The sequence below is a fragment of the Nerophis lumbriciformis genome, linkage group LG25, assembly GCF_033978685.3.
Source record: "Nerophis lumbriciformis linkage group LG25, RoL_Nlum_v2.1, whole genome shotgun sequence".
Taxonomy (NCBI): domain Eukaryota; kingdom Metazoa; phylum Chordata; class Actinopteri; order Syngnathiformes; family Syngnathidae; genus Nerophis; species Nerophis lumbriciformis.
The window spans coordinates 25,503,705-25,528,277 of record NC_084572.2 but is presented as its reverse complement, the minus strand read 5'-3'; the positions used below and the strand labels follow the sequence as shown (position 1 = coordinate 25,528,277).

The 24,573-nt window shown below is 38.8% G+C and overlaps 1 protein-coding gene across 7 annotated transcripts in view; it reads left to right on the top strand.

The window, feature by feature from the left end:
• The window catches only part of LOC133621737 (protein sidekick-1-like), a 782,002-nt gene that overhangs the window by 677,357 nt on the left and 80,072 nt on the right, over positions 1-24,573 (top strand). For all 7 annotated transcript variants that reach the window (XM_061984042.1, XM_061984041.1, XM_061984043.2 and 4 more), the window contains 4 exons: positions 7,742-7,892; positions 14,385-14,622; positions 14,865-14,980; positions 22,592-22,778. In XM_061984042.1, coding sequence (XP_061840026.1) covers positions 7,742-7,892; positions 14,385-14,622; positions 14,865-14,980; positions 22,592-22,778 — 692 coding nt within the window. The remainder of the gene's footprint in view (positions 1-7,741; positions 7,893-14,384; positions 14,623-14,864; positions 14,981-22,591; positions 22,779-24,573) is intronic.

Here is a 24,573-nt window from a genome sequence, read left to right as displayed (position 1 = left end):
GCAGCTTTTTCATATTTCCATTGATAATTGTCTGCCATCAAGATATTATTTTGATGCCCTCGGCTGGCGTTATCTACTCATTCTGCTTCAGTATGGTGCATATTATTGTGGCAGTGCTACTGTAGTGGTCATGTTTGATGACGGCTCCTTTCTTTAATTTAATCTATATTCCCGCTTCTTCTACTCCTCACTGTCCTTCACATTCATTTTCTTCTTTTCCATCGTTGCAAAAACAAAGTTATGTCTTGTTAGCTATTACAGTATTTTACGAACTATAGCGCGCACCAGTTTATTAGTCGCACCCACTACATTTTTGTGAAAATAACGTTTCCATATATTAGCCACATTGGACTGTAAGCCGCAGATACAGTATATAAGTTACGACATTAGTTATTTACACAAAAAGATTATATAAATGTTTATTTACATACCTTAAATGTCTCCAAACGGTCTCTGCAACATGGCAGTAAAACAGCTGATCAAACAAAACAGAAGTCATCGTCATGGACCCACTAGCTGCGAAAGCTAGCTTTCCAATCAGCTAAACAGATTCAATAACTCCAGGGTGACGTTTTGGTGAATACACGGAGAAATTTGTAAAACTGAAACAATACAAAAAGAATGCCATGAATGTTAATAATACTAACACAGATACTCGTTACATTACATTATGGTTGGTATTTTCTTATATTTAGTCAAGTCATTTACAAACTGTAAACATGGTAGGCTATAGGCTACTGGGACCTAGCAGCTACACTACAGCTAAGCACACAAGCTACACATACGTAATAAGTGTCCTTAATTTAATAACATTGTATCTAAATCAACACATTTGTCAATATAAGGAAGTTTCAAATAAGTATAGTTGCATATTATTTACACATACAAAGTCTCCAAGGCAGAAGCGTATTAGAAAGTATCCAGTAACAAAGGTGTCCGCACCGTTCAACTTACTGTGTCACAAGCTTACTTTAAAGAATTAGTGTGGCCACTCGTTGTAGCCATAAAACAAATAGCACTCCACTTTGACTTCAAGACACCATTAGTCCATTTCAGACATTTAATAATAAGTTAGTGTTTTTATACCTACCATTGTTCTCTGTTTGACAAATTTCACTTGATCAAGCCTTTTCTAACATTCCACACTACAAAATAATATTGTATCGAAATCAATATCAGTATCGTATCAGAAGGAAAACAATTGCATCGGTTACAAACAGCACCTTTATTACCAAAAACAGTGAAATACACAATTTTTAACTTTTGAAACAAATGAAAGTGATTGGCGTCCAAAATGAAACCTCACACATCTCATTTTCCCACATACTTCCACCATGCAACTGTAAAAATGAAGTAAATTGAATAACTTTAAAAGCATCAAATCACTTCACCTTACCTTTAATAACAAGTGTAAAAAGAAGTAAACGGAATAACTTCAAAAGCATCAAAACACTCCACCTTACCTTTAATAACAACTGATGACACGTGCTGTGTGTGTTCTTCTCTCTCACATTCCTCTCTTCTTTCGTTAGCTCTTTTTTTTGGAGCAAACGAAGGGCATCATGTTTGGCAACTAGGGATGTAACAATATGAATATTTTATATCACGGTTATCACCAAAACTATCAGTGTTGCTGTTATTATCACGGTATTGTTGAATGTGCTCAAACAGCGCTTATAGACATACTAAAATGTTAATGCTTCACGATAATGTTTTAGTCTGAGTCTCTGTTTCAATGGCTAAACTTTAGCTGTTTTAATTATTAGTTTGTACTGTAGTGCATAACAAATAAAATCTATTATTTTTTATTATTTCCAGCGGGTGTTGTGATGCCCTACTCTCTTTAGCGGTCCTTGAACGCACCGTAAAAACACCTCCGTCTTGTATTCCTCTGATTATATAGCGATCTCTTTGTTCTAAGAGAGCACGGTTTGTAGGTTTAATGTGCACAGTTGAATATCTGAGTTGCTCAGACAGCAATGTCTTTATACAAGTTTATATTGGGGTATGTCGCTTCTTAATGGCGAAAGACGTTAATGTCTCTTGTTTTCATGTTAGCATTTAAGCTGGCGGCAGTCAGTACGTGAGTTTATCAAATTGCAGTTATTGATTACGGTTTTTCTATCAATTTAATTTAAAACGGTACTACTAACCGTCTGGAGTTTTACGGCAGTTATCCTTTTTTCCGTTCATTGTTACATCCCTAATGACAGCGTTTGTAACATTCTAGTTTCATGCCACTTTCGCCCTGTTCTTCCCATTAATCCTGGGCGAGTTCAAATTGTACAACCTCAGCGTTGTTCGACTTTAGAGGTTGCGCCGTGAAAATATTTAACATCCAGTCTGCGTCTCACTCTTTCCATTCTCGCCTTCATCAGTAAGCATGTGTGCACCGGTGCACTCGGCGGGATTATGTTGTCACATACAACACCACGGGGACATTAGATGAAGTGGCACACTTGTTTGTTATTTCTTATCACATTTCCAGCCCTCCTTTACACACCCATCGCTCCATCTCCCAAAATACCCATCACGGTGTGGCCGACCGGTGGATGTCATCTCTCTTTCCGCGCGCTGACACCCCGCTTCAGTCCCAACCGCTCAGAGGCGTGGCTTAATTGGTTTCAGCAGGAAACGCTCTCCTGTGCATGTATATGTATGTGCGCCGTCACATTTGTTGCACGTAGTCGCTGACACCACCGCGTAGCCGCCTCGCACGGTCTTTTTCACATTTCTCACATAAAGCATGTCATGGGATGTGTTTATGCAGGTGTGATGTGTGTGAATTGCATTCTGTGTTTGCAATGCATGTTAAAGAGTGAAAACAGAATTTTCCTCATGAGGATCGAGGCACTGACTCTGAACAGGGAAAACAATGGAGACATTTGATGGTGGAGTCTTCATAATACTGTAAGAACAATAGGATGATTAAGTTTAACCTACAATGTAATATAGTATTAAAGGTTTAAAAAAAAATATATATATATATATATATATATTTCAAATTAAATATATATACTGTGTATATATTTTTAGTCTATAAATATAAAATATATATTTTTTTTTCGAAATATTTTTGCTAGACAAATACTTCTTGTTGCATTTTATATCCTGAAGTTTTTAGGGCTGTACCGTATTTTTCGGACTATAAGTCGCAGTTTTTTTCATAGTTTGGACTGAGGTGCGACTTATGCTCAGGAGCGACTTATGTGTGAAATTAACACATTAGCGTAAAATATCAAATAATATTATTTAGCTCATTCACGTAAGAGACTAGACGTATAAGATTTCATGGGATTTAGCGATTAGGAGTGACAGATTGTTTGGTAAACGTATAGCATGTTCTATATGTTATAGTTATTTGAATGACTCTTACCATAATATGTTACGTTAACATACCAGGCACGTTCTCAGTTGGTTATTTATGCCTCATATAACGTACACTTATTCAGCCTGTTGTTCACTATTCTTTATTTATTTTAAATTGCCTTTCAAATGTCTATTCTTGGTGTTGGGTTTTATCAAATAAATTTCCCCCAAAAATGCAACTTATACTCCAGTGCGACTTATATATGGTTTTTTCCTTCTTTATTATGCATTTTCGGCCGGTGCGACTTATAGTCCGAAAAATACTGTATATCATGGGGTTTTTATCAATACCGATACCAACATTGACATTCCTTATCGATTTTGGTATTCATCTGAGCCGTTGTAATTGGTGCAAATAAGGATGTGAAAAAATACATATTTTTATTACCATTTTTGTTAGCACAAGAGATTGTACACCCCCAACATCATGTAACATCTCACAGCAGGGAAATATTTAATCAACACCTGCTTTTTAAGTTCTACACAAGTCAACAATAGCTGTGTCTCAATTCGGGGGCTGCATCCTTCCAGGGACTCAGCCCATGCGGTCGACAGCGCACCTCCGGTGTGTGATTTTCCTGCGGTTAAATGGTTGTCATGGAGATAATAATAATAATAATAATACCTGGGATTTATATAGCGCTTTTCTAAGTACCCAAAGTCGCTTTACATGTAGAACCCATCAATCATTCACACCTGGTGGTGATAAGCTACTTTCATAGCCACAGCTGCCCTGGGGTAGACTGACGTAAGCGTGGCTGCAATTTGCGCCAACGGCCCCTCCGACCACCACCTATCATTCATCATTCAATTCACCGGTGTGAGTGGCACCAGGGGCAAAGGGTGAAGTGTCCCGCCCAAGGACACAACGGCAGCGATTTTTGGATGGTAAGAGGTGGGGAGTGAACCTGCAACCCTCAGGTTTCTAGCACCGTTGCTCTACCCACTACGCCATCCCGCCCCAGAGATGTGTCACGTGTTGACAAGCATTTTCAAACGGTTATTCCTAATTATTAGTTAATGATGGGTTTATTTTTATGCTTGTGAATGGTTGTTGCAGTGGGATGTGGACCTTTAAAAACACGCAGGCAACCCAGAAGATGTCCCAGAAAGGGTCCTCAAGGTCCAACCATACAACAACACCACACAATTGACTTTATTAATATGTGATTCACAAGTTTTCTAATCTTGTCAAATTGCTTGCATTATAGCCAGCAGTAGTAAATATTGGTATAGCATAATATTATTATTATCATATAATTATTTGCAATGAAGGCAGAGGAAATAAATCACAACAACTGCAGTTTCAGCACATAAGTTTATTAATGTATACAGGTTATAAAAATACTCCGTTTTTGAATGATCATCCAAACTGGTATATGCGTGTTTTGTGTAATTTATTTTTGGTCTGTCGTCCTTTAAATTGCCTTGTTCAAGTCCATGTCCTCCTTGATTGTTCTGCGCAGCAATACAAAATACAGAAAACTTAAACACAAGATCACAATCATTTATAGAAGTGAACAGTTTAAAATAAACGAGCAAATGTACACAAAAAAGACAGCAATAACTAATGTTGGTACATTGATGCACAAATTTACAATACCACACATTAATAAAACATAGTAAGTCAACTTCTTGCAGTCTAAAAAATAAATTAAAAGGTGTCAGGCTTTACTTCAGACTTCGTAAACACTTTGAAAACTGCAGTGGGAAAAAAAATAATTCCAAGCTGCTTAGCTCATGGGTCAACATTGTCTTAGAATTAGCATCATAACTCATCATAACTGTGACTCACTTTTATCAAGGGTTGCAAAACATTTTTTTATGCTTTCTTCATCAAACTTGAATTTAATTTGATCCATATTTTGTACTAAAAACACATTTGTGGGAAATTAATTGTTCAGTAATTAATTTGAGTGTACAAATGAACAAATTTAACATAATTAAAATATACAATTGGAAACCTTCCTGACACAAATCCAACCGTTCATCCAGTAATCACAATGGACAACGAGAAGTACTGGGGAAATTTGCCATTATATTCTTATCAGTGGCAGAGCATGAAGGTGCTAACACAAAAGTTGTAAATCAGTAGTACACTAATCCCTCGTTTATTGCTGTTAATTGCTTCCAGGCCTGAATTTCCATGAAGTCGAATGTATTATGTATAAAAAAAAATTTTTTGGAGCTTAGAACATAACAAAACTGTTTACCACTTTTCTTTTTAAATATGGTTGTTAACATTATGAGAGCCCTCTAAATGTGAAATAACACCTACATAGTCATCTTTACACTCGTTTGAATGTAGTAATGCTCCTGAGGCAGAGCCAATTAATGGCCACGATACTGAACAGGGCGCTCTGATTGGTTTGTTGCCAATACTACAGTAGTACTGATATGTTTACTTTTTAGTTACTTGTATCTGGCCCACAGGACGTGCTAAGTTAAAATTTCTGTTTTAATTTAATTTAATTTTTTTTATCTGTCCTGTCCAGACTTTCAGGCAAATTATATTGTTGACGTAGACGGCCGTATCTGCTGGACAGATTTCCTTTAGAAAAAATAAGTGTGGGATACTTCTCTTGTTGCCTTATTTGTGTTTTGTATTTTATACAATATAATATTGTCCAAACCCACCCTAATATGCCCAAAAAAAACAAGACCTAGAAATGCCATAGTGTGTAAAATGAAGTGTCAGGAATGTTGAGGATAAACACACTTGCTGTAATTGAACAAAAACATAATGCTAAAATGTTCTAATCATATTTATTACTACAAAAAGGTATTTTTAAGTGCATATAATTGTGCGGGAACTTCCACTGTGTCTCTCAACTTTTACTTTCAGGGAACACTCGGCACACTTTCTTACCTACGCTACAGAGGTTAGTTTTTGCCAGGGTTTGTTTTTCTGTTTGTTCGCAACATAACTCAAAAAGTTATGAACGTATTTTGGGAAAAAAAACAATTCTTCTTATCTACTACCAATTGAAACACACTTTCGCTTCCCGCTTCCTCTTTCGCTCCGCGCTCTCACAATGCGGACCGCGCTGCACAGAGGATTCTGGGAGTTGTAGTTTATTTTCAGACACGCCAAAGCAAAAGAGCCAGAAAAAATACTACACAAGTTTTCGTTTGATACGTCACGCGGCACAGCATTGATGAAAAGATTTTGAAACCGTAAAATTGAGGTATCTACAAAACAGTTACTTACCGTGTGTGTCTGTCTGTGTGTGTGTGTGTGTGTGTGTGTGTGTGTGTGTGTGTGTGTGTGTGTGTGTGTGTGTGTGTGTGTGTGTGTGTGTGTGTGTGTGTGTGTGTGTGTGTGTGTGTGTGTGTGTGTGTGTGAATATACACACACATATATGTATGTATATATATATATATATATATATATATATATATATATATATATACATATGTGTGTGCATAATCTTAACTCAATGTGGCCCCTGAGTCAAACATTTTGGGACCCCTGATTTAGGCTAAAAAGTAAGTAGAATATGCTATTAAAAAAAAAAAAAAATCATCAATAGCGTGAAGCACAATTTTTTTTTTTTCATTTTTCTTTATCATCGAATTATCCATTGAAGTTGTGTGTTGACATTTTAAATTATAGTAATAATATGTCATAGAGGTAATTATTATTATTAAATTTTCAATATTGTTTTTACTTTAAGTATTATTATTTCAATTGTGGTATGAAAATGTTCATTGTTAATACCGTGTTTTTACTGTCTACGTCACTAATCGCTGTTATTATCATTATTATTATTATTATTATTATCACTGGTATCATTTAGTTATATATTGTCTGTCGATGAAGTTCTGTTGTTGTCTCTCTCTGTCTTGTCCCCAGAAATTTCCCCTCTGTCTTTGTCTATCCCCTCCTGCTTCAATTCGGTTGCACCAAACACTAAATATATCCAAACATTTAAGAAAGTTAAATACTAATAATGCAACAAGAGATGTATCCCACACTTATCTTTGGTAAAGTAAATATGTACAGCATATACGTGCATCTACATCAACAATATTATTTGCCCATGTGGCTGGACCGGACAGGTAGTAAAAAAAACAAAAAGAGAGTTTCAATCAGTTTTAATTAAATGGAAATAATTAAAATCCATTATAGGTTAAAAAAAAATCAATTGTATTAATTTCTTAAATTATTTGTTATTTTTGTTGTATATTAATATTTCAATTACAATGCTATAGTGGATAATCAGCTGGATTGAAAACACAAACACTTTTTATTCCTTATTGAGCTCATGTTTTCTACTCCTCATTAAAGCTTCACTAGTTGTATCAGCAGCAGCCCTCTGACATTATTTCAGACACGTGTCGAATGAACTTTGCTGTGCGTTCCCTCTAGGTTTAAGATGCAGCAGGTGAACATCGTGGGCTCCAGTCCCCTCAGCGCCCCCTCCAGGCTGATCCAAACCTTGCAGGCGGCCCCGGACACGCCCCCCTCCAACCTCACCTTGCTGTCTGCTACACAGACCAGCCTTTGCTTCAGCTGGAAGGTACCGGGATACAAACTATTCCGCTTCTTCGTTTGACTGATGGGGAGTGTGTGAGCCGTGTGTATTCTAAGTGTGCGTGCGTGCGTGAGTGCACGCGCGCGCGCGTCTGTGTGTGTGTGTGTGTGTGTGTGTGTTCGTTCACCATTATCAGTGCCTTCTAACCTGTAATCAACAACTCCCCGCCTTCCACGAAGCTGTCATATCACGCCATCTCTGCAAAGCATCACAACATTTTCATTTTATCCATTTTTTTCCCCTTCCTCGTCGTCTTTTATCATTGCATACTTTGGGAATGTTTTCATTTTGGAATTAGAATGTAAGACGCGGCCTGTCAAATCCAACATAGACAGCAGGTAGCTAGCTACCTGTGCAGCATGGCAATGTCTCTTTAACCGCCATTAGCTTTTCAGCTACATTGTTTTTCCAATTTAGTGTTGCAACCTTCCTATTACCTACCGTATTTTACGGACTATAGAGTGCATCGGTATACATATAAGCCGCAGCCACTAACATACCTGCCAACTACTCCGGTTTTCCCGTAATTAGTACGGTTTTCATCAACCTATTCCGGGTTACGGTTGCAGTGATAAAAAATACGGTTTTTCATTAATTAAAAAAAAAAAATTTTTTTAAAGTTTTATTCACGAAATCGCTTAACAACAATGACAATCGACACTGCTTCCCGTAACTTCCTACGAGCCATTCCGAATGCCATGCGCGAGGCTATTTATAGCACCGCTGCCAAGCACGAGGCACCAGTTGCCCATTGTTTCCAAACGAGCGAACGATCATGGAATCAGCCGGAGAAAAATCGCAAACGAGTCTTAAACCGAAAAGAAAACTGCAGTCATTCCGTGAAGAATATTCAAAAGCCTATCCGGGAATAATTATCCGTTCCAAAAAGGGTGAAAACTACGCGAATTGCACCTTGTGCAGACAAGATTTTTCGATCGGACACGGAGGAATTAGCGATGTAAAAGACCACGTTGGGTAGGGCTGGGCGATAAAACAATAACAATATATATCGCGATAGACATGTGATCAATATCAATAGAAAATGGGGTCGATAGAACGTTCGATAATTTCACTGAGTTCTGTTAGAAAAAAAATAGGAAGAACTGCCCAGCCGGAACCACACGCCATTCTGGGGGGTGTAGACAGAGGAAGGGCTTTGGCCTCTCAACCTATCACGGCCGAGCCTGAACCGCAAGGCATTCTGGGAAATGCTAACAGGAAGAAAAAAAAAAAAGCAACAACGGCGAGCTGACGACGAGGAGTGAAACAAAACGGGAAAATATGGCGTCACATTAGTGCCAAAAATCCGAGCGCATAAAAACTGTTATCGCGCGCTGATTCTCCACTTCGTGCGTGCGCGCGACACCCTTTTGGCGCTGATTCTCCACTTAGTGCGCGCGCGCGACACCCTTTTGCGAGAAGACAACAAATACCATAATCACATCTTTCAGCCAGAACTGGTCCACCAGCAATAACATCCAACCATAACATTATTTTATATTTTCACTTCTTCTTGAACATTTGATTTCTAATTTATGGAATTTCTTTTGATTCAGCCATAAAATTAATGAAATAATCTTTGAATTTTGTTTTTAAAATGTTAAAAATAGCCTTTTAATAATGTATTCTGAAACAGTTTAAAACAATCAGAGAACTGACTAACACTGACCCTACACAACTATGTTGCACAATTAAGTCTTTTTTTTTTAAAGCGAAATAGGTAATTTCAATAGGTACAGCATCCTATGTTATATCTACGTGTAATAAGATTTGAAACAAGGCAAACCATTTGTAAATTGGTCGAAAATTAGAGCAAGTTATGGTAATGTAATTAGTACATGTACCATTGACATCAATGTAATGATTGAGGCTAGCTGTCCGAGGTAAGATGGCTACAACGTTGCTACGCTGGAGAATGATTGGTCATATGAAAAATGCTCAGAGCCAATCAGAAAGGAGGGGCCGTCTAAGCATACCCGCCCCCAAAGTGCCAAAAAGAAACATGACAGCGCGAGGAGAGATGCCAGGACTACACAGAGAGCGCACAGACCGAGACGGCGCGCGCACAGAAAGGCACCGCGCGCGCGCAAAAAGGCACCACGTGTGCGCAAAAGGGTGTCGCGCAGGTCCTGGACCTACCGGGGCCTGCGGCCCCTGGACCCTGGCTACTAGGTTTTTCTGATTTCAAAAGTTGGCAGGTATGCACTAAATTTCAGAAGAACACTATAAGCCACATATGTGAAATGAGTTATTTACACAGAAATATTTTGTAAATATTTATTTATAAACCCCGTTTCCATATGAGTTGGGAAATTGTGTTATTGATTGATTGATTGATTGAGACTTTTATTAGTAGGATGCACAGTGAAGTACATATTCCGTACAATTGACCACTAAATGGTAACACCCGAATAAGTTTTTCAACTTGTTTAAGTCGTGGTCCACTTAAATTGATTCAGATGTAAATATGTTAGATGTAAATATAAACGGAATACAATGATTTGCAAATCCTTTTCAACCCATATTCAATTGAATGCACTACAAAGACAAGATATTTGATGTTGAAACTCATAAACTTTTTTTTTTTTGCAAATAATAATTAACTTAGAATTTCATGGCTGCAACACGTGCCAACGTAGTTGGGAAAGGGCATGTTCACCACTGTGTTACATCACCTTTTCTTTTAACAACACTCAATAAACGATTGGGAACTGAGGAAACTGATTGCTGAAGCTTTGAAAGTGGAATTTTTTTCCATTCTTGTTTTATGTAGAGCTTCAGTCGTTCAACAGTCAGGGATCTCCGCTGTCGTATTTTACGCTTCATAATGCGCCACACATTTTCGATGGGAGACAAGTCTGGACTGCAGGCGGGCCAGGAAAGTACCCGCACTCTTTTTTTTACGAAGCCACGCTGTTGTAACACGTGCTGAATGTGGCTTGGCATTGTCTTGCTGAAAAAAGCAGGAGCGTCCATAAAAAAGACGGCGCTTAGATGGCAGCATATGTTGTTCCAAAACCTGTATGTACCTTTCAGCATTAATGGTGCCTTCACAGATGTGTAAGTTACTCATGCCTTGGGCACTAATGCACCCCCATACCATCACAGATGCTGGCTCTTGAACTTTGCGTCGATAACAGTCTGGATGGTTCGCTTCCCCTTTGGTCCGGATGACACGATGTCGAATATTTCCAAAAACAATTTGAAATGTGGACTCGTCAGACCACAGAACACTTTTCCACTTTGCATCAGTCCATCTTAGATGATCTCGGGCCCAGAGAAGCCGGCGGCGTTTCTGGATGTTGTTGATAAATAGCTTTCGCTTTGCATAGTAGAGCTTTAACTTGCACTTACAGATGTAGCGACCAACTGTATTTAGTGACAGTGGTTTTCTGAAGTGTTCCTGAGCCCATGGGGTGATATCCTTTAGAGATTGATGTCGGTTTTTGATACAGTGCCGTCTGAGGGATCAAAGGTCACGGTCATTCAATGTTGGTTTCCGGCTTACGTGGAGTGATTTTTCCAGATTCTCTGAACCTTTTGATGATATTATGGACCGTAGATGTTGACATCCCTAAATTTCTTGCAATTGCACTTTGAGAAATGTTGCTCTTAAACTGTTTGACTATTTGCTCACGCAGTTGTGGACAAAGGGGTGTACCTCGCCCCATCCTTTCTTGTGAAAGACTGAGCATTTTTTGGGAAGCTGTTGTTATACCCAATCATGGCACCCACCTGTTCCCAATTAGCTTGCACACCTGTGTGATGTTCCAAATAAGTGTTTGATGAGCATTCCTCAACTTTATCAGTATTTATTGCCACCTTTCCCAACTTCTTTGTCACGTGTTGCTGGCATCAAATTCTAAAGTTAATGATTATTTGCAAAAAAAAAATGTTTATCAGTTTGAACATCAAATATGTTGTCTTTGTAGCATATTCAACTGAATATGGGTTGAAAATGATTTGCAAATCATTGTATTCCGTTTATATTTACATCTTAACACAATTTCCCAACTCATATAGAAACGGGGTTTGTACATACCTTAACTGTTTCCAAACAAGGGTCTGTAACACGGCAGTAAAACGGTCGGTTAAACAAAACAGACGTCATCGTCATGGACCCACTAGCTGCGGAAGCTAGATCTTCAACCTAACTCCACGGTGACGTTTTGGTGAATATACTGAGAGATTTGTGAAAATGAAACAACACAAAAAGAATGCCATTGTAAGTTAATAATACTAACACAGACGTTAAGCGTGTTAGCATATTAACTCATGCTAACGCTGCTAGCATTATTACATTACGATTGCATGTAAAAATATGCATGAAAACACTTCACCACACATTGGACAGTTTAGTAAGTATGAAGTGTTTTAGTTATATTGTAAAACTTACAAACGTTGCCTATAGTAATGAATGAAGAATCCATTCATCCATCCATCCATTTTTCTACCACTTGTCCCTTTCGGGGTTGCGGGGGATGCTGGAGCCTATCTCAGCTGCATTCGAGCGGAAGGCGGGCTACACCCTGGACAAGTCGCCACCTCATCGCAGGGCCAACACAGATAGACAGACAACATTCACACTCACATTCACACATTAGGGCCATACAAGTAAAAAAGTTATGGTCGACAAGAAGACGGAACAGCACTTGTATTTCCGGTTTAAAGCACTAAACCGAAGGAAATATTGTAGACGCTCACCCCACAGCACCTGCAGTGAGCAAACTCATCCAAAAGATGGCGCCATAGCACAAACAATAACACACCTTTTCAAACTATTTGAAAAAAAATTATAGCCGTTAGCTAAAGAAAAATCCATATATCAGTCGCACCGTTGGCAGGATTCAAAGCGTAGAAAAAAAGTTGCGGCTTATAGTCCGTAATATACGGTATATATGTTCAGATGATCTTCTAAGAAATGCACAATGCGTCATACACTCATAAGTGGCCTCGGGAGCTCTTTTGGGTAGGATGTAATAAATAATGGCACAGCGGCGAAATTGAGGTGACAGTGCATAAAGGGGAAGAAAAGGGGAGGCGCGCATGAGGTGACGGTGACAGGAAATGAGAGAGGAAGCGAGGACAAAGACGATGATGAAGGGTGAAGAGGACATCGAGAAGAAGAAGAGGGTGATCAGGGGATGCAATGTCAAAGGGGAGAAGATTGTAAAAGGATTTTTAAGACCTGCTTAAAGAGTCCGACCCCATCATGTCTTTCAAATGACCATTTTCTAAAGTGTGCTTTCTTTACTGTGTCCTTTATGTGACAATGTAGACTCCTGTGCAGCAGTACCTCATCTTGGGAGCTTCATTGGTTGTGTGACGGAGCTCATTCAAAACACTCAAATAAGTGTTGCCCATTGAAATCAGTTATAGTATTTTATCTTTAAATGGCTAAATATTAGTTTGTACTGCAACACTTGTAAAGTGTATTTAAATGAAAAGTGTGTTACAAATAAAATCTATTATTATTATTTATTATTTCTGGCGCAGCGTTGTGGCAGCCTACTCTGTTCAGCGGTCCTTGAACGCACCATAAAAACACCTCTGTCTTGTATACCTTCGAGTAATGAGATAACTCTGTTCTAAAAGAGCATAGTTTGTAGGTTCAATGTGCACAAAAAATTATCTTAGTTGCGCAGACAGTGATGTGTTTAGATTGGTGTATGTTATTTTTTTAATGGTGAAAGACAGTAATTTCTCTTGTTTTCATGTTAGCAGTTAAGCTGGCGAGCTGGCGCCACTCTGTCAGTTTATCAAAGTGCAGTTATCAATCACGGTTGTTCCATCATTATTTCTTTAAAACAGTAATACTAACCCTTGGGCGTTTTACCGAGGTTATCTTTATTACCGTATATCACTTTGCATACTACCCATCATGCTTTGTAGTGGCCTTAGATGGGTGTAATTTTGACAGGTGTATGGTTCTTAGACGTTTTTATAATTTCCACACGGTGCGGTGGATAAGTTACGTTGTGTCAAATTTGTGTTGACGTGTTGTTTTTGACTTGATGATAGAAATCTATGCTCATTCTTTAATATAGTATATAACAGTCTGGGTGTTGATTTGTGTGTGTGTGTGTTTTATCTATATACAGTCGTGATCAAAAGTTTACATGCACTTGTAAAGAACATAATGTCATGGCTGTCTTGAGTTTCCAATACTTTCTACAACTCTTATTTTTTTCCTGATAGAGTGATTGGAGCACATACTTGTTGGTTACAAAAAACCTTCATGAAGTTTGCTTCTTTTATGAATTTATTATAGGTCTACTGAAAATGTGACCAAATCTGCTGGGTCAAAAGTATACATACAGCAATGTTAATATTTGGTTACATGTCCCTTGGCAAGTTTCACTGGAATAAGGCGCTTTTGGTAGCCATCCACAAGCTTCTGGCAAGCTTCTGGTTGAATTGTTGACCACTCCTCTTGACAAAATTGGTGCAGTTCAGATAAATTTGTTGGTTTTCCAGCCTCTCCCAGAGTCTGAGTACAACAGCAGTCCCGAGACGGTGGGCTACCGGCTTCGTTTGCGGAGGCCAGATGGTTTCGCTGAGGATCGGACCGTGGAGGTAGAAGGGGCAGGCGCTGGCAAGGTCACCGTGGAGGGCCTGGCTCCTTGGACCTACCACCAAGCCCAAATACAGTCCTACAACTCCATCGGACCCGGGCCGTGGAGCGCCACGGTCACAACGCGCACTGCAGACTCTGGTAAGACCTTCTGACTCCTGCCTCCTCAAGTCCTCTACACTCTGCTTCTGACTCAGCGAGGAAAAGACTGACAGCAGGACAGTGGAGGCGATAAAGCTGAAGATTGATTCCTAGCGTGAAGTAGCACTGAGTCAAATAAGTGTGTGTGTGTGTGTGTGTGTGTGTGTGTGTGTGTGTGTGTGTGTGTGTGTGTGTGTGTGTGTGTGTGTGTGTGTGTGTGTGTGTGTGTGTGTGTTCTACAGTCCCATCAGGCTCGCCTGTCAGTGTGATTGCTGATGCTGTGAGCTCCTCCAAAATTCTCCTCACGTGGTCTCCTGTCCCTCAGGCAAAGCGAAATGGGGACATCCTGGGATACAAGGTGCATATAACACACACGTGGAATTTTCACTCGACCACTTCAAACCATTACCACCCCCGACACTTATACACACACACACACACGCACACACACACACACACACCCACCGTCTCCCCTGAGTCACCCAGACTTTCACAGTTTTGCAAAAAAAAAAAGACCTAATATGATGTAATGTCCGGTAACTCCAGTGTACGAGCTGCTGAGAGCCCCTAGCTGCTAGAAGGACCGACTATATGCATGCTTAGTGTTTCATGTTTAATGCCATCTCATGCAATCACACTGAATGAGAAAGTTCTCTTTTTTTAAATGACCAGGCAATGTTTGAAGTAGCATTTAAACATTCTTAACGGTGAAAAACTAGTTCAGCTCTGGCAAATACTTTTACTGTTTTGAATGTGAGTCTACTTGTTGAGGCTGCGTCTTCTTTTGGAATAGGTGTTGCATACATAAACACAAAAAAACACAGAAAAAGCAAAGCACCTTGCTGAGAAACCCATTTTTTGCTTGCACGTCATCCAGTAAGACAATATTATGCACCTCTAAAAGTGTTTTTACAACTGCCTTTTTTTTCTTTTGAGCAAATCGAAATGTTTTCATCTGGAACGAGGCAAAATGGTTTTATTAATATAGCCAAAGTTTGAATCTCTGAAGTATTTTCAATTCAAATGTACGGGCCTTATGGCGATTCTAAGTACACAAAAACCTTTACCAACAGGTGAGAAAAGTGGGTTTTGGATAGTTAAAATCACATGAATTACATTAAGCACTCTAATCTGATTCAACATTTCTCAATGGCACACGCCAAATATCTTAGTCAATATAGACAATTTGTCCAAAAATTTGGTAGATGCAGTTTATAATTAGATGCGCCCTATAGCCCGGAAGTCACGGTCATTTTATTTAGGTGTGTGACAATTAGGGATGTGTACAGAATCTGGTACTTTTTTGGCAGTGACCGAATCCAGTTGGTCATATTACGATTCACGTCAAATCCAACGGTGCCATGTTACGGTACCTGGGTTGTGCGTGATGCCAACTCAGCCAGTTCTTCGCATTTCAGCACCTGGCGATCACTCCAGCAGCACTGAAAGCGGACTAGGTAATGTTGCAATTTTCAATGCCAACAAAGTAATTGACTTAAAAACGCTGCATTGTAAGTTAAGTACGGCTCCACTTTTCTAAAAATGCTCTCGCCTGATGCTAATATACATTAGCTTTGCTATTGACATGTTAATGATGAGCATTAGCGATTTTACATGGCGATATCAGCACCTCCAAGTTTGTTCATGAAAACTACCACCAAGATGCAGGTTACAATCAAACAGCTGGTGCGTAATAAGTACAATATTTACAGTATTAACACTTTTTAGGGCACAACCAAAATCACACCATAAACTATACACTACTGCACTCTAATGTCTTGGACTTGCGAATGTAATTACAACTTAATGCCATGCTAGCAAATGATAATATGATGATAATAAAACATGATATAACAACTAGATAGCAGTTGTCATAATCAGCTATTTTTCTTGGTAGTAGCGTCATATTTGTGGCACAATCCAAGATAATTTCTTAATCGTTTTTGCTATTTAAGATCAGCATAGCATTAATGTTGGGTACAGGGGGAGTAGACGGCACAGACAACAAGGGGTGTAGTATAGCTCTATGATTTATTATATATATATATATTATATACATATATATAATAATATTATATATATATTATATATATATAATAACGTATATATAATATATATATATATAACACGTATAAATATATATATATATATATATATATATATATATATATATATATATATTATATATATATATATAATAACGAAACAATAAAATTGATAAACAAGGGAATGGAGTGTGACAAAAATCCAAGGGTGTATGGTGTGAGACTATGTGTAGGAACTAATTGAGTGTTACCAGGAGTGTTGAACGAGACGTGAAGGAAGTCGGGGGGGAGAACAAGACAAGCTCGGAGATCCGTGAGCAGGCGGGTAGTCAGGGCGATAGAGAGGCGTCGAAGGTCCGTGTCCAAGCGGGAGGTCGAGATCCAAGAGGCAGTCAGGGAAGCAAATGTAACAAGGAAAGACGAGACACACATCTCGTCAACGCGGGAACGGAGGTCTGCTGTTAGAGCGACAAGGAGGACACGACAATCCATACGACGAGAAAGAAAACACGGAGAGCAAAGAGTGTGCATAGAGCTTGACATGTAGGCTTACTGTACGGGAACAGATGATTACGTTCTGGCCCGGAACGCAGGTCTGCACTGGCTTAAGAAGCCCAGGAAGATCCTCAACAACAGGTACGCAGGTCTGCACTGGCTTAAGAAGCCCAGGAAGATCCTCAACAACAGGTGCGCTGAGTGCTGATTGATTGCAGCTGCTTGCTGCCGCCGAAGTGATGCGTGCAGGAGATGAGCGGCCGTGGGCGTGTCCTGAGGTGCGCTCCGCGGGGCTCATTGATGAATGCGCCGCGGCATGCACTTGCGCCGTGACAATTAAAGACGGAATATTTTTGCTAATATTAGGCCGGACATCATGTCAGTATGACGCTATATGCGCTAATCCTCATGGAAAATGTGGTCTTTTTCTGGCAAAACACTACCGCTTTGGTCCACTGGCGCCGCCAAAATCAACCAAGACTAAAAGTTCTTAAGTGGGGCTTTAAAAGCTGTAAGAGGGCGGAATATGTTTAAAGCACATTGGACAGTTAGTGGCCTCTCGGCATAAACGTCTCTTTTAATTAATGACTTTTTCAAAGTAATTTTCCAACAATGAAAATAACAAGTACATTTGCTCTTTTTGTTGTCAACCACCCTGATCCTCTGTTATGTTGCTTTTCACAGCCTCCCACACTTTCCCCTGAGGATTTATCTGCATGTACTTTATTGTTTGATCCCGGAATAAAGAGACAACACGTAGCGGTTTGTCTCTGTTTTTGCGACACGGCACGTCTCTTTTTGAGCGCAACACGACGAGGAACAACACTAATGTTAAAGTGAAATTGTGTACGGCGTCTTAATCCGCGCGCCCGGACCAGACAGCGGAACAAAAGCAGGGAATAAAGGGGATTTCTCCTCACTCGTGTTGACATGCTTGTGTTAATATGCAAAGTAACTCCTCAAGCAGCATCATCTCTTGTTTTGAGCTTGAAAAATGCAGCTTATATAATGCGTTAGCCCCGAGCACATGGCACACTTATGGCTCTCCCTCGTGAGAGGAGCACACTGAAGCACTCAGCGTGCCCGCTGCTCCTCGCTATTAGAGCCTGAAAAGTTCTCCTGCCACCTGCCACCAGCAGCTTCTGACTTTTTCTTCTGTACTTCCATCAAGGCAGGACTGACATTTATTCTCCTGGCAAGCTGTCTTAAGTGAGGCAGAACATTCGAGAGGCTCGGGGAGAAGTTTCCGGCACATATTCTTTGAACTGCGATGCGTTCAGGACCTGTGTGTCGTGATGTTTTCTTCTCCAGTAAAAACGTCCAACAATAGATAGCTCAGACTGGGGTCCATTGCTTTGGAGTACGACAACTGTGTGCTCTCTGATGTGTTGTTGCCGAGCTGCAACAAGTGGTAAATCATCATGAAAACACCCGATCAGCATTAAATATGCTTTACATACAACTTAGATTCACTTTAATAATTTAAAGCGATCTAACACAAGAGTTTGTCTAGAACAGGGGTCGGCAACCCAAAACGTTGAAAGAGCCATATTGGACCAACAATAGAAAAAAACAATCTGTCTGGAGCCGCATAAAATGATAAGTCTTATATAAGTCTTGTAATGAAGGCAACAAATTACCTAAGTGTCTATAGTAGCTATATTTTAGCCTACTATCAAAGTGACTTTAAAAGTCCTATATAAGTGTTATAATGAAGACAACACATGATGTAAGTGTGTATATTAGCTATAATAGCCTACTATCAAAATGACTTTAAAAGTCTTATATAAGTGTTACAATGAAGGAAACACATGATGTAAGTGTAGCTATATTAGCCTACTATCAGAAAATGAGGCATGACGATGCAATATGTACATACAGCTAGCCTAAATAGCATGTAAGCAGTGATTAGCTAGCAGTCATGCACTGGCCAAATATGCCTGATTAGCACTCGAACAAGTCAATAACATCAACAACAGCATTAGTGCACAGTATAAAACGTTTGGTGGACAAAATGAGACAAAGAAGGAGAGGAAGATTTTACATGTCAACAAACTGTTGCGTCACAGTCCACACTATGGTGAGTTTAAGAACCGCCGAAATTAGTAGTACATAACGATGTTCACCAAATACTCTTTATCAGTGAAGCATACACACAAACATATTAAACATTTCTAACAATTGGGAAGGTTTGTGTCGTGTTTGTCCTCAAACGAAAAATTTATTTTTCCCCCATCTTTTGAAAAATGCTCCAGGGAGCCACTCGGACGGCACCAAAGAGCCGCTTGCGGCTCGAGAGCCGGGGGTTGCTGAACCCCGGTCTAGAACATTACTGCATTACGCACAAGTCTTAAAGGATACAGAGCAGTTGTACCAATGCAAACAATAAACATGGTTTTAACGGGGCCTTGTTTTGCAAAAACAACTTTTTCTTACCACAAGCTGGGCTGTCATGTCACGTTATATCTGTTTTTCTTCTTAATTTACACGATAGTTAAGCAGCTTGAGCGTGGCATTAAAACAAGTGAGAAAGAAGTGGTTCATAAAGGTGATAAAGTCAGGGAAAAAACTAAAGTGCGTCGAAGGAAATGGCTCTTAAAAATATCACTTTCATCATCTTGTGGAATACAATAGGAAAGTGCTCGCTTTGTAAAATGTTTGTTTGAACATTTGATTTGTTTGAGAAACTTTCTGTGATGCAATCGAGTTTATTCTCTACTATATTAGTAGTGTTTGAGAGCAGAACTAAATGTAAGAAAAGGACAAGAGATCACATTAGTTTGTGTTCTTTTGTGATTGCAATGCCTAAATAGAACTACGAAGACCTGCTTGTGCAAATAAACTAACGTCATGTTAAGTCCTTTTTTTGATTGATTGAAACTTTTATTAGTAGGTTGCACAGTTCAGTACATATTCCGTACAATTGACCGCTAAATGGTAACATCCGAATAAGTTTTTCAACTTGTTTAAGTCGGGGTCCATGTAAATCAATTCATGGTAATTAAAATGAATATTGTGATTGTTGGTCCAATCCTAAGGAGTACAAATTGAAACTGTAAGGGTGTGTGAATGTATGAAATGTTTAGAAAATGATTTAGTAAGTACGGTAAGTAAATTTTATTTATAGAGCGCTTTTTACAGATAAAATCACATAGTGCTGTACAAAACATAGGTGAAGTAAAACAACAATTCAATTAAAACAAGGGCAACTTCATAAAAAGGAATTATAAAAAAAAATGATAGTTAAAAGGTGCATTAAGTAAAAGCTTTACTAAAAAGAGAAGTTTTCAAATGTTTCTTAAAAGTGTCAACACAGTCAAGATCACGGTGGGACTGGTGCAAATTATTCCAGAGTCTGGGAGCTATAACCTGGAATGCCAGGTCGCCACGGGTTTTAAAATGAGTTTTTGGGATCTTTAGAAGACCCTGGCCTGAAGACCAGTTTAGGATGTAAGCTGGTGAAAATGTTATTAATGTTGTACTTTATTACCTGACATCGCACTTACAAATCATATACAATGGTTAAGTGTATGGACTTTTAGAATGTTTTGTATATAATACTGTATTTTCGTTGTCGATTTTCATAACAGAACCTAAAAGCTTAGTTGTTGTTGTGCAGGAAAGCCAAGTGCTTTATTCGACACGGATGACCACATTACAGCGTCTTTGGTGATATTTGTTATCGTGAAGAAAATGTCCTTAATAGTATTAATTAACTAGATGAATAAATCTCTCGTAGGCTCAACAGCATATACTGAATCTTGATATTGCTACCAAATATTGCTGAACAACAGGGACATTTATAGCTAAATATTGAGACAAAATATGAACTTCACATCATAGAATCAACTGCAGACATGAATTGTAGATGTGACTAATATTTGTAGAAGAAAATCAACTGCAAACAAAATTATCCTTTTTCTCATTAGCGTCCCCGATCACAGCAGCACAGCACTTGTTATGTCAATCAAATACGTTAATTAGCGATGCACGAATAAATCCAACTTTGTCTTTCATGGATTATTGCTTAATTTGTGGACCCCTCAGATGTTACGACATGATTTACCTCCAGTCTTTTCTTCTCTAAATCCTTGTAAGTGTCAAAGGAAGTGTAGTTGAGGCGAGGAGTAACATATTTGTGATGATGAATGGTTTAAATCTATAAATACATAAGTATAAATTCACTCCATCCTATTTTAAATATGTGTTCATGATTGCTTCTGTATTTGCCTTTAAGCCTTTCAAAATACGCCCAAATCTGCAGTGATGCAGGTAAATAAACTGTAGCCTTATGGGACTCTCGACCATCGCCTTAAACCCAGAAGTGCCTCTAGGTCACGTGATTGCTACCCAGCAATTGGTACCTGTTTTTGTGTATTTGGGATCTGCAAAAGTGCCAATATGTGAAATCAAACCATGGAGGCATTGCGGAAAAATGTATAAAACAATCTTGCCATACTTCCTCCAAACAAGATGTTTGGAATTCAATTGGTGACGTCAGTGGATATTTCCATATATGGTAGAGATTTACCTGAAGAGTTGTGCGCGAATCCGCCATTGTAGTTTGACATGGTAGCCAATGAGCTGCTTCTTTTCCTTCATCCTATTGTTGTGGGGCAGACTGGCTTGTATATGCACATGCATCCTCCACTGTTGCCATTTCTAATACAAAGTAGCGAATAGTTCTAACTTATATCTGTCAGTAGTCTCGCTATGGAAGCGCTAAAAACTACAATGTGGCTGTTTAAAGGGGTCATCCATCCATCCATTTTCTAACGCTTTTCCCTCTCATATTATGATTTTTTTCCACATTTAAAACACTTCCTTGTGGTCTACATAACATGTAATGGTGGTTCTTTGGTCAAAATGTTGCATAGCTTACATTTTACAGACTATCTTCAAGCTGCTTTCTGACTGTCTCTTTAGAAAAATTACCTGCACATGCATTAAGGTTAAATATGCAAATTAGACGATGACATCACTCCCATTGGCCACTGTGGGATGCACCAAATAATCTATATAAATCATAGAAGATGTGTTGTGCAATACATTGTGGTCCTCTTTTTTTTTTTATTTTGGTAAATGCAAAAAATTGTATGCAGCTTTTATATTGGAGGTCATTAAATGGTGCAGCTGTTCCTAATGTTGTGACCGGTGATGGCATATAATGTTTGTTTATTAGTTTAGTTTATTAGTTTATTAAGGATCCCCATTAGTCTACACCGCAGTGGAGACTATTCTTCCTGGGGTCCAGGCAAAAAACATCACACAATCACAAAACAAAATATTACAATGCAGTACAACATGATCAAATAATAAAATGTTGTAATACAAAAATAGCAACAACAAAGAACCAAAAAAAAACTATAACTTTGAGTTTACATAAAAATGTTCAATGTTCATTCATTTTTGCGGTGTTGTGTGTTCAGGTCTTGTACTCTGAGAAAGACTCAGAACGACCCCCCAGTGTTCTTGTGGCAGAAGGAGAGAGGAACATGTCGTTGCTTCTCATTGCGCTCCAAAAGTACACCGTATACTTGCTGCAGGTGCTGGCATACACACGCTCGGGTGACGGCCCCCCAAGCAGCGCTGTCCTCCTAAGAACCAAAGAAGATGGTAAGACTTTCCAGTTTGTGTCTAAATGCTTGTATCTGTTTTCATCTCAAACCACATTGCTATCGTCACATAAAGTGGTCGAAATTCCAGATCAACTCATTTGTTTGCTTAAAGACACAACTATTGTCATTTGAAATAATGGAAAGTGAAAAACTCTACAAATTATGTATTTTCACTATGGATGTTTGAACTGTACTTTTGGGAAATTCGTGTAGATTTCTGAATTTTATGAACTAAAGGCATTTAACTTCAGAATCCAACATACACAAAACTATTGGGACACAACACGTAATCACTGAATGGATCATCTTGTTGCACTTTTTGATTTGAGGGCCACATTTTGGTACCGGTACCAAAATGCATATTGATACTTTTCCAAATAAAGGGAACTACGAAAAAATGTGCTTTATTTTAACAGAAAATCTTACAATACATTAAACATATGTTTCCTATTGCACTCAAATAACAATTTTACAAGGTTAAAATATAAATGAAAAGGCATTAAACACATTGGGCTTTTCTTGTTGCACTCAAAGAACAATTTACAATTTTCCATATTACATGTAATCTGCCATAATCAAGTATTAGGTTAGAATAGAACAGAACATTTTACCTACTTTATATTAAATGCTTTATGATTTATGGTTGCCATTCCTGGTCTGTGCTTTAAAAAAAATACAATTATTAGTAAGTACTAAAAATAAAACTATGGATAAATGTACCCAGACATGCCATGTAATGGGTAAAACACAAATTGTAGCAATTTGTTACAAAATTTTCTCATTTCACTTGCATTAGTTGACGCTAATTGGGCGGTTTTAACTACGCTGATATAAAACGCTAATATTTGGCATCAAGCCAAACAGCTGTGTGCGCGTCTACGTATCTACATGTTATGTATCTACATGTTATGTATCTACAAGTTATGTATCTACATGTGCACAGCAGTGGAGCTGGTTTAGTTAAGAGAGTAGTGTAAGTGTGTTTGCGAGAATGGCAATGTGTTGGCTGAGTGACGTCAGTGAATGAGTGGGCGATTAAAAAGAGAGAGAGGGAGCGTGTGCACTGCGCAGTAGAAGGATGAACGTGTCGTGTTGTGTTACCAGTACCAAAATGTATTTCGATACTTTTCGTGGTGTGGGGACACAATACACACGTCTTCAGCTAGGTGGCACGTATGTTCTAATGCTAGCAACTTATAGAGTAGTTTGTACGGATACATAAATACAAATTTGCGGGTTCTCAATTCAATTTAGGGAGGTTGTGAAAAAAAATTATATCCCCAAGGGGGCGCATGACAAAAAAATAATTGAGAAGCACGCCTTATATTGTAGAAAGGATGCTTGCGTTGAACTTTAACAGCGTCACACACATTAGAGCGTGCATGTTTGTGCAGATGCTGTAAGATGGAGAGATCTAGTATCGTAACAACAGCATACTTTCTGGAATGGCAGCAACCTTTTTGAATAATAAAACACAAGGACACACACATATTCTTCCACGAATACAAGCGGAAATGCACACACACACACACATCATCAAGCACTGTCACATTTGAAAAGTTTTTCTCATTTCGGGGTGAAACCAGAACAAGTCAATTCGTCAACGTATAATGAACCTTCATCTTGCGCTCGTGTGTGTGTGTGTGTGTGTGTGTGTGCGTGTGCGTGTGTGTGTGACTCACAATGACAAGTATTTGATGGTGTGGAACATGTACTTCTATCAGGTTCAAAGGCAGAGACAGCAAGGTTAAGAGAAAATTACATTTTCTATTTTTGCATCTTTTAGAGGCCCG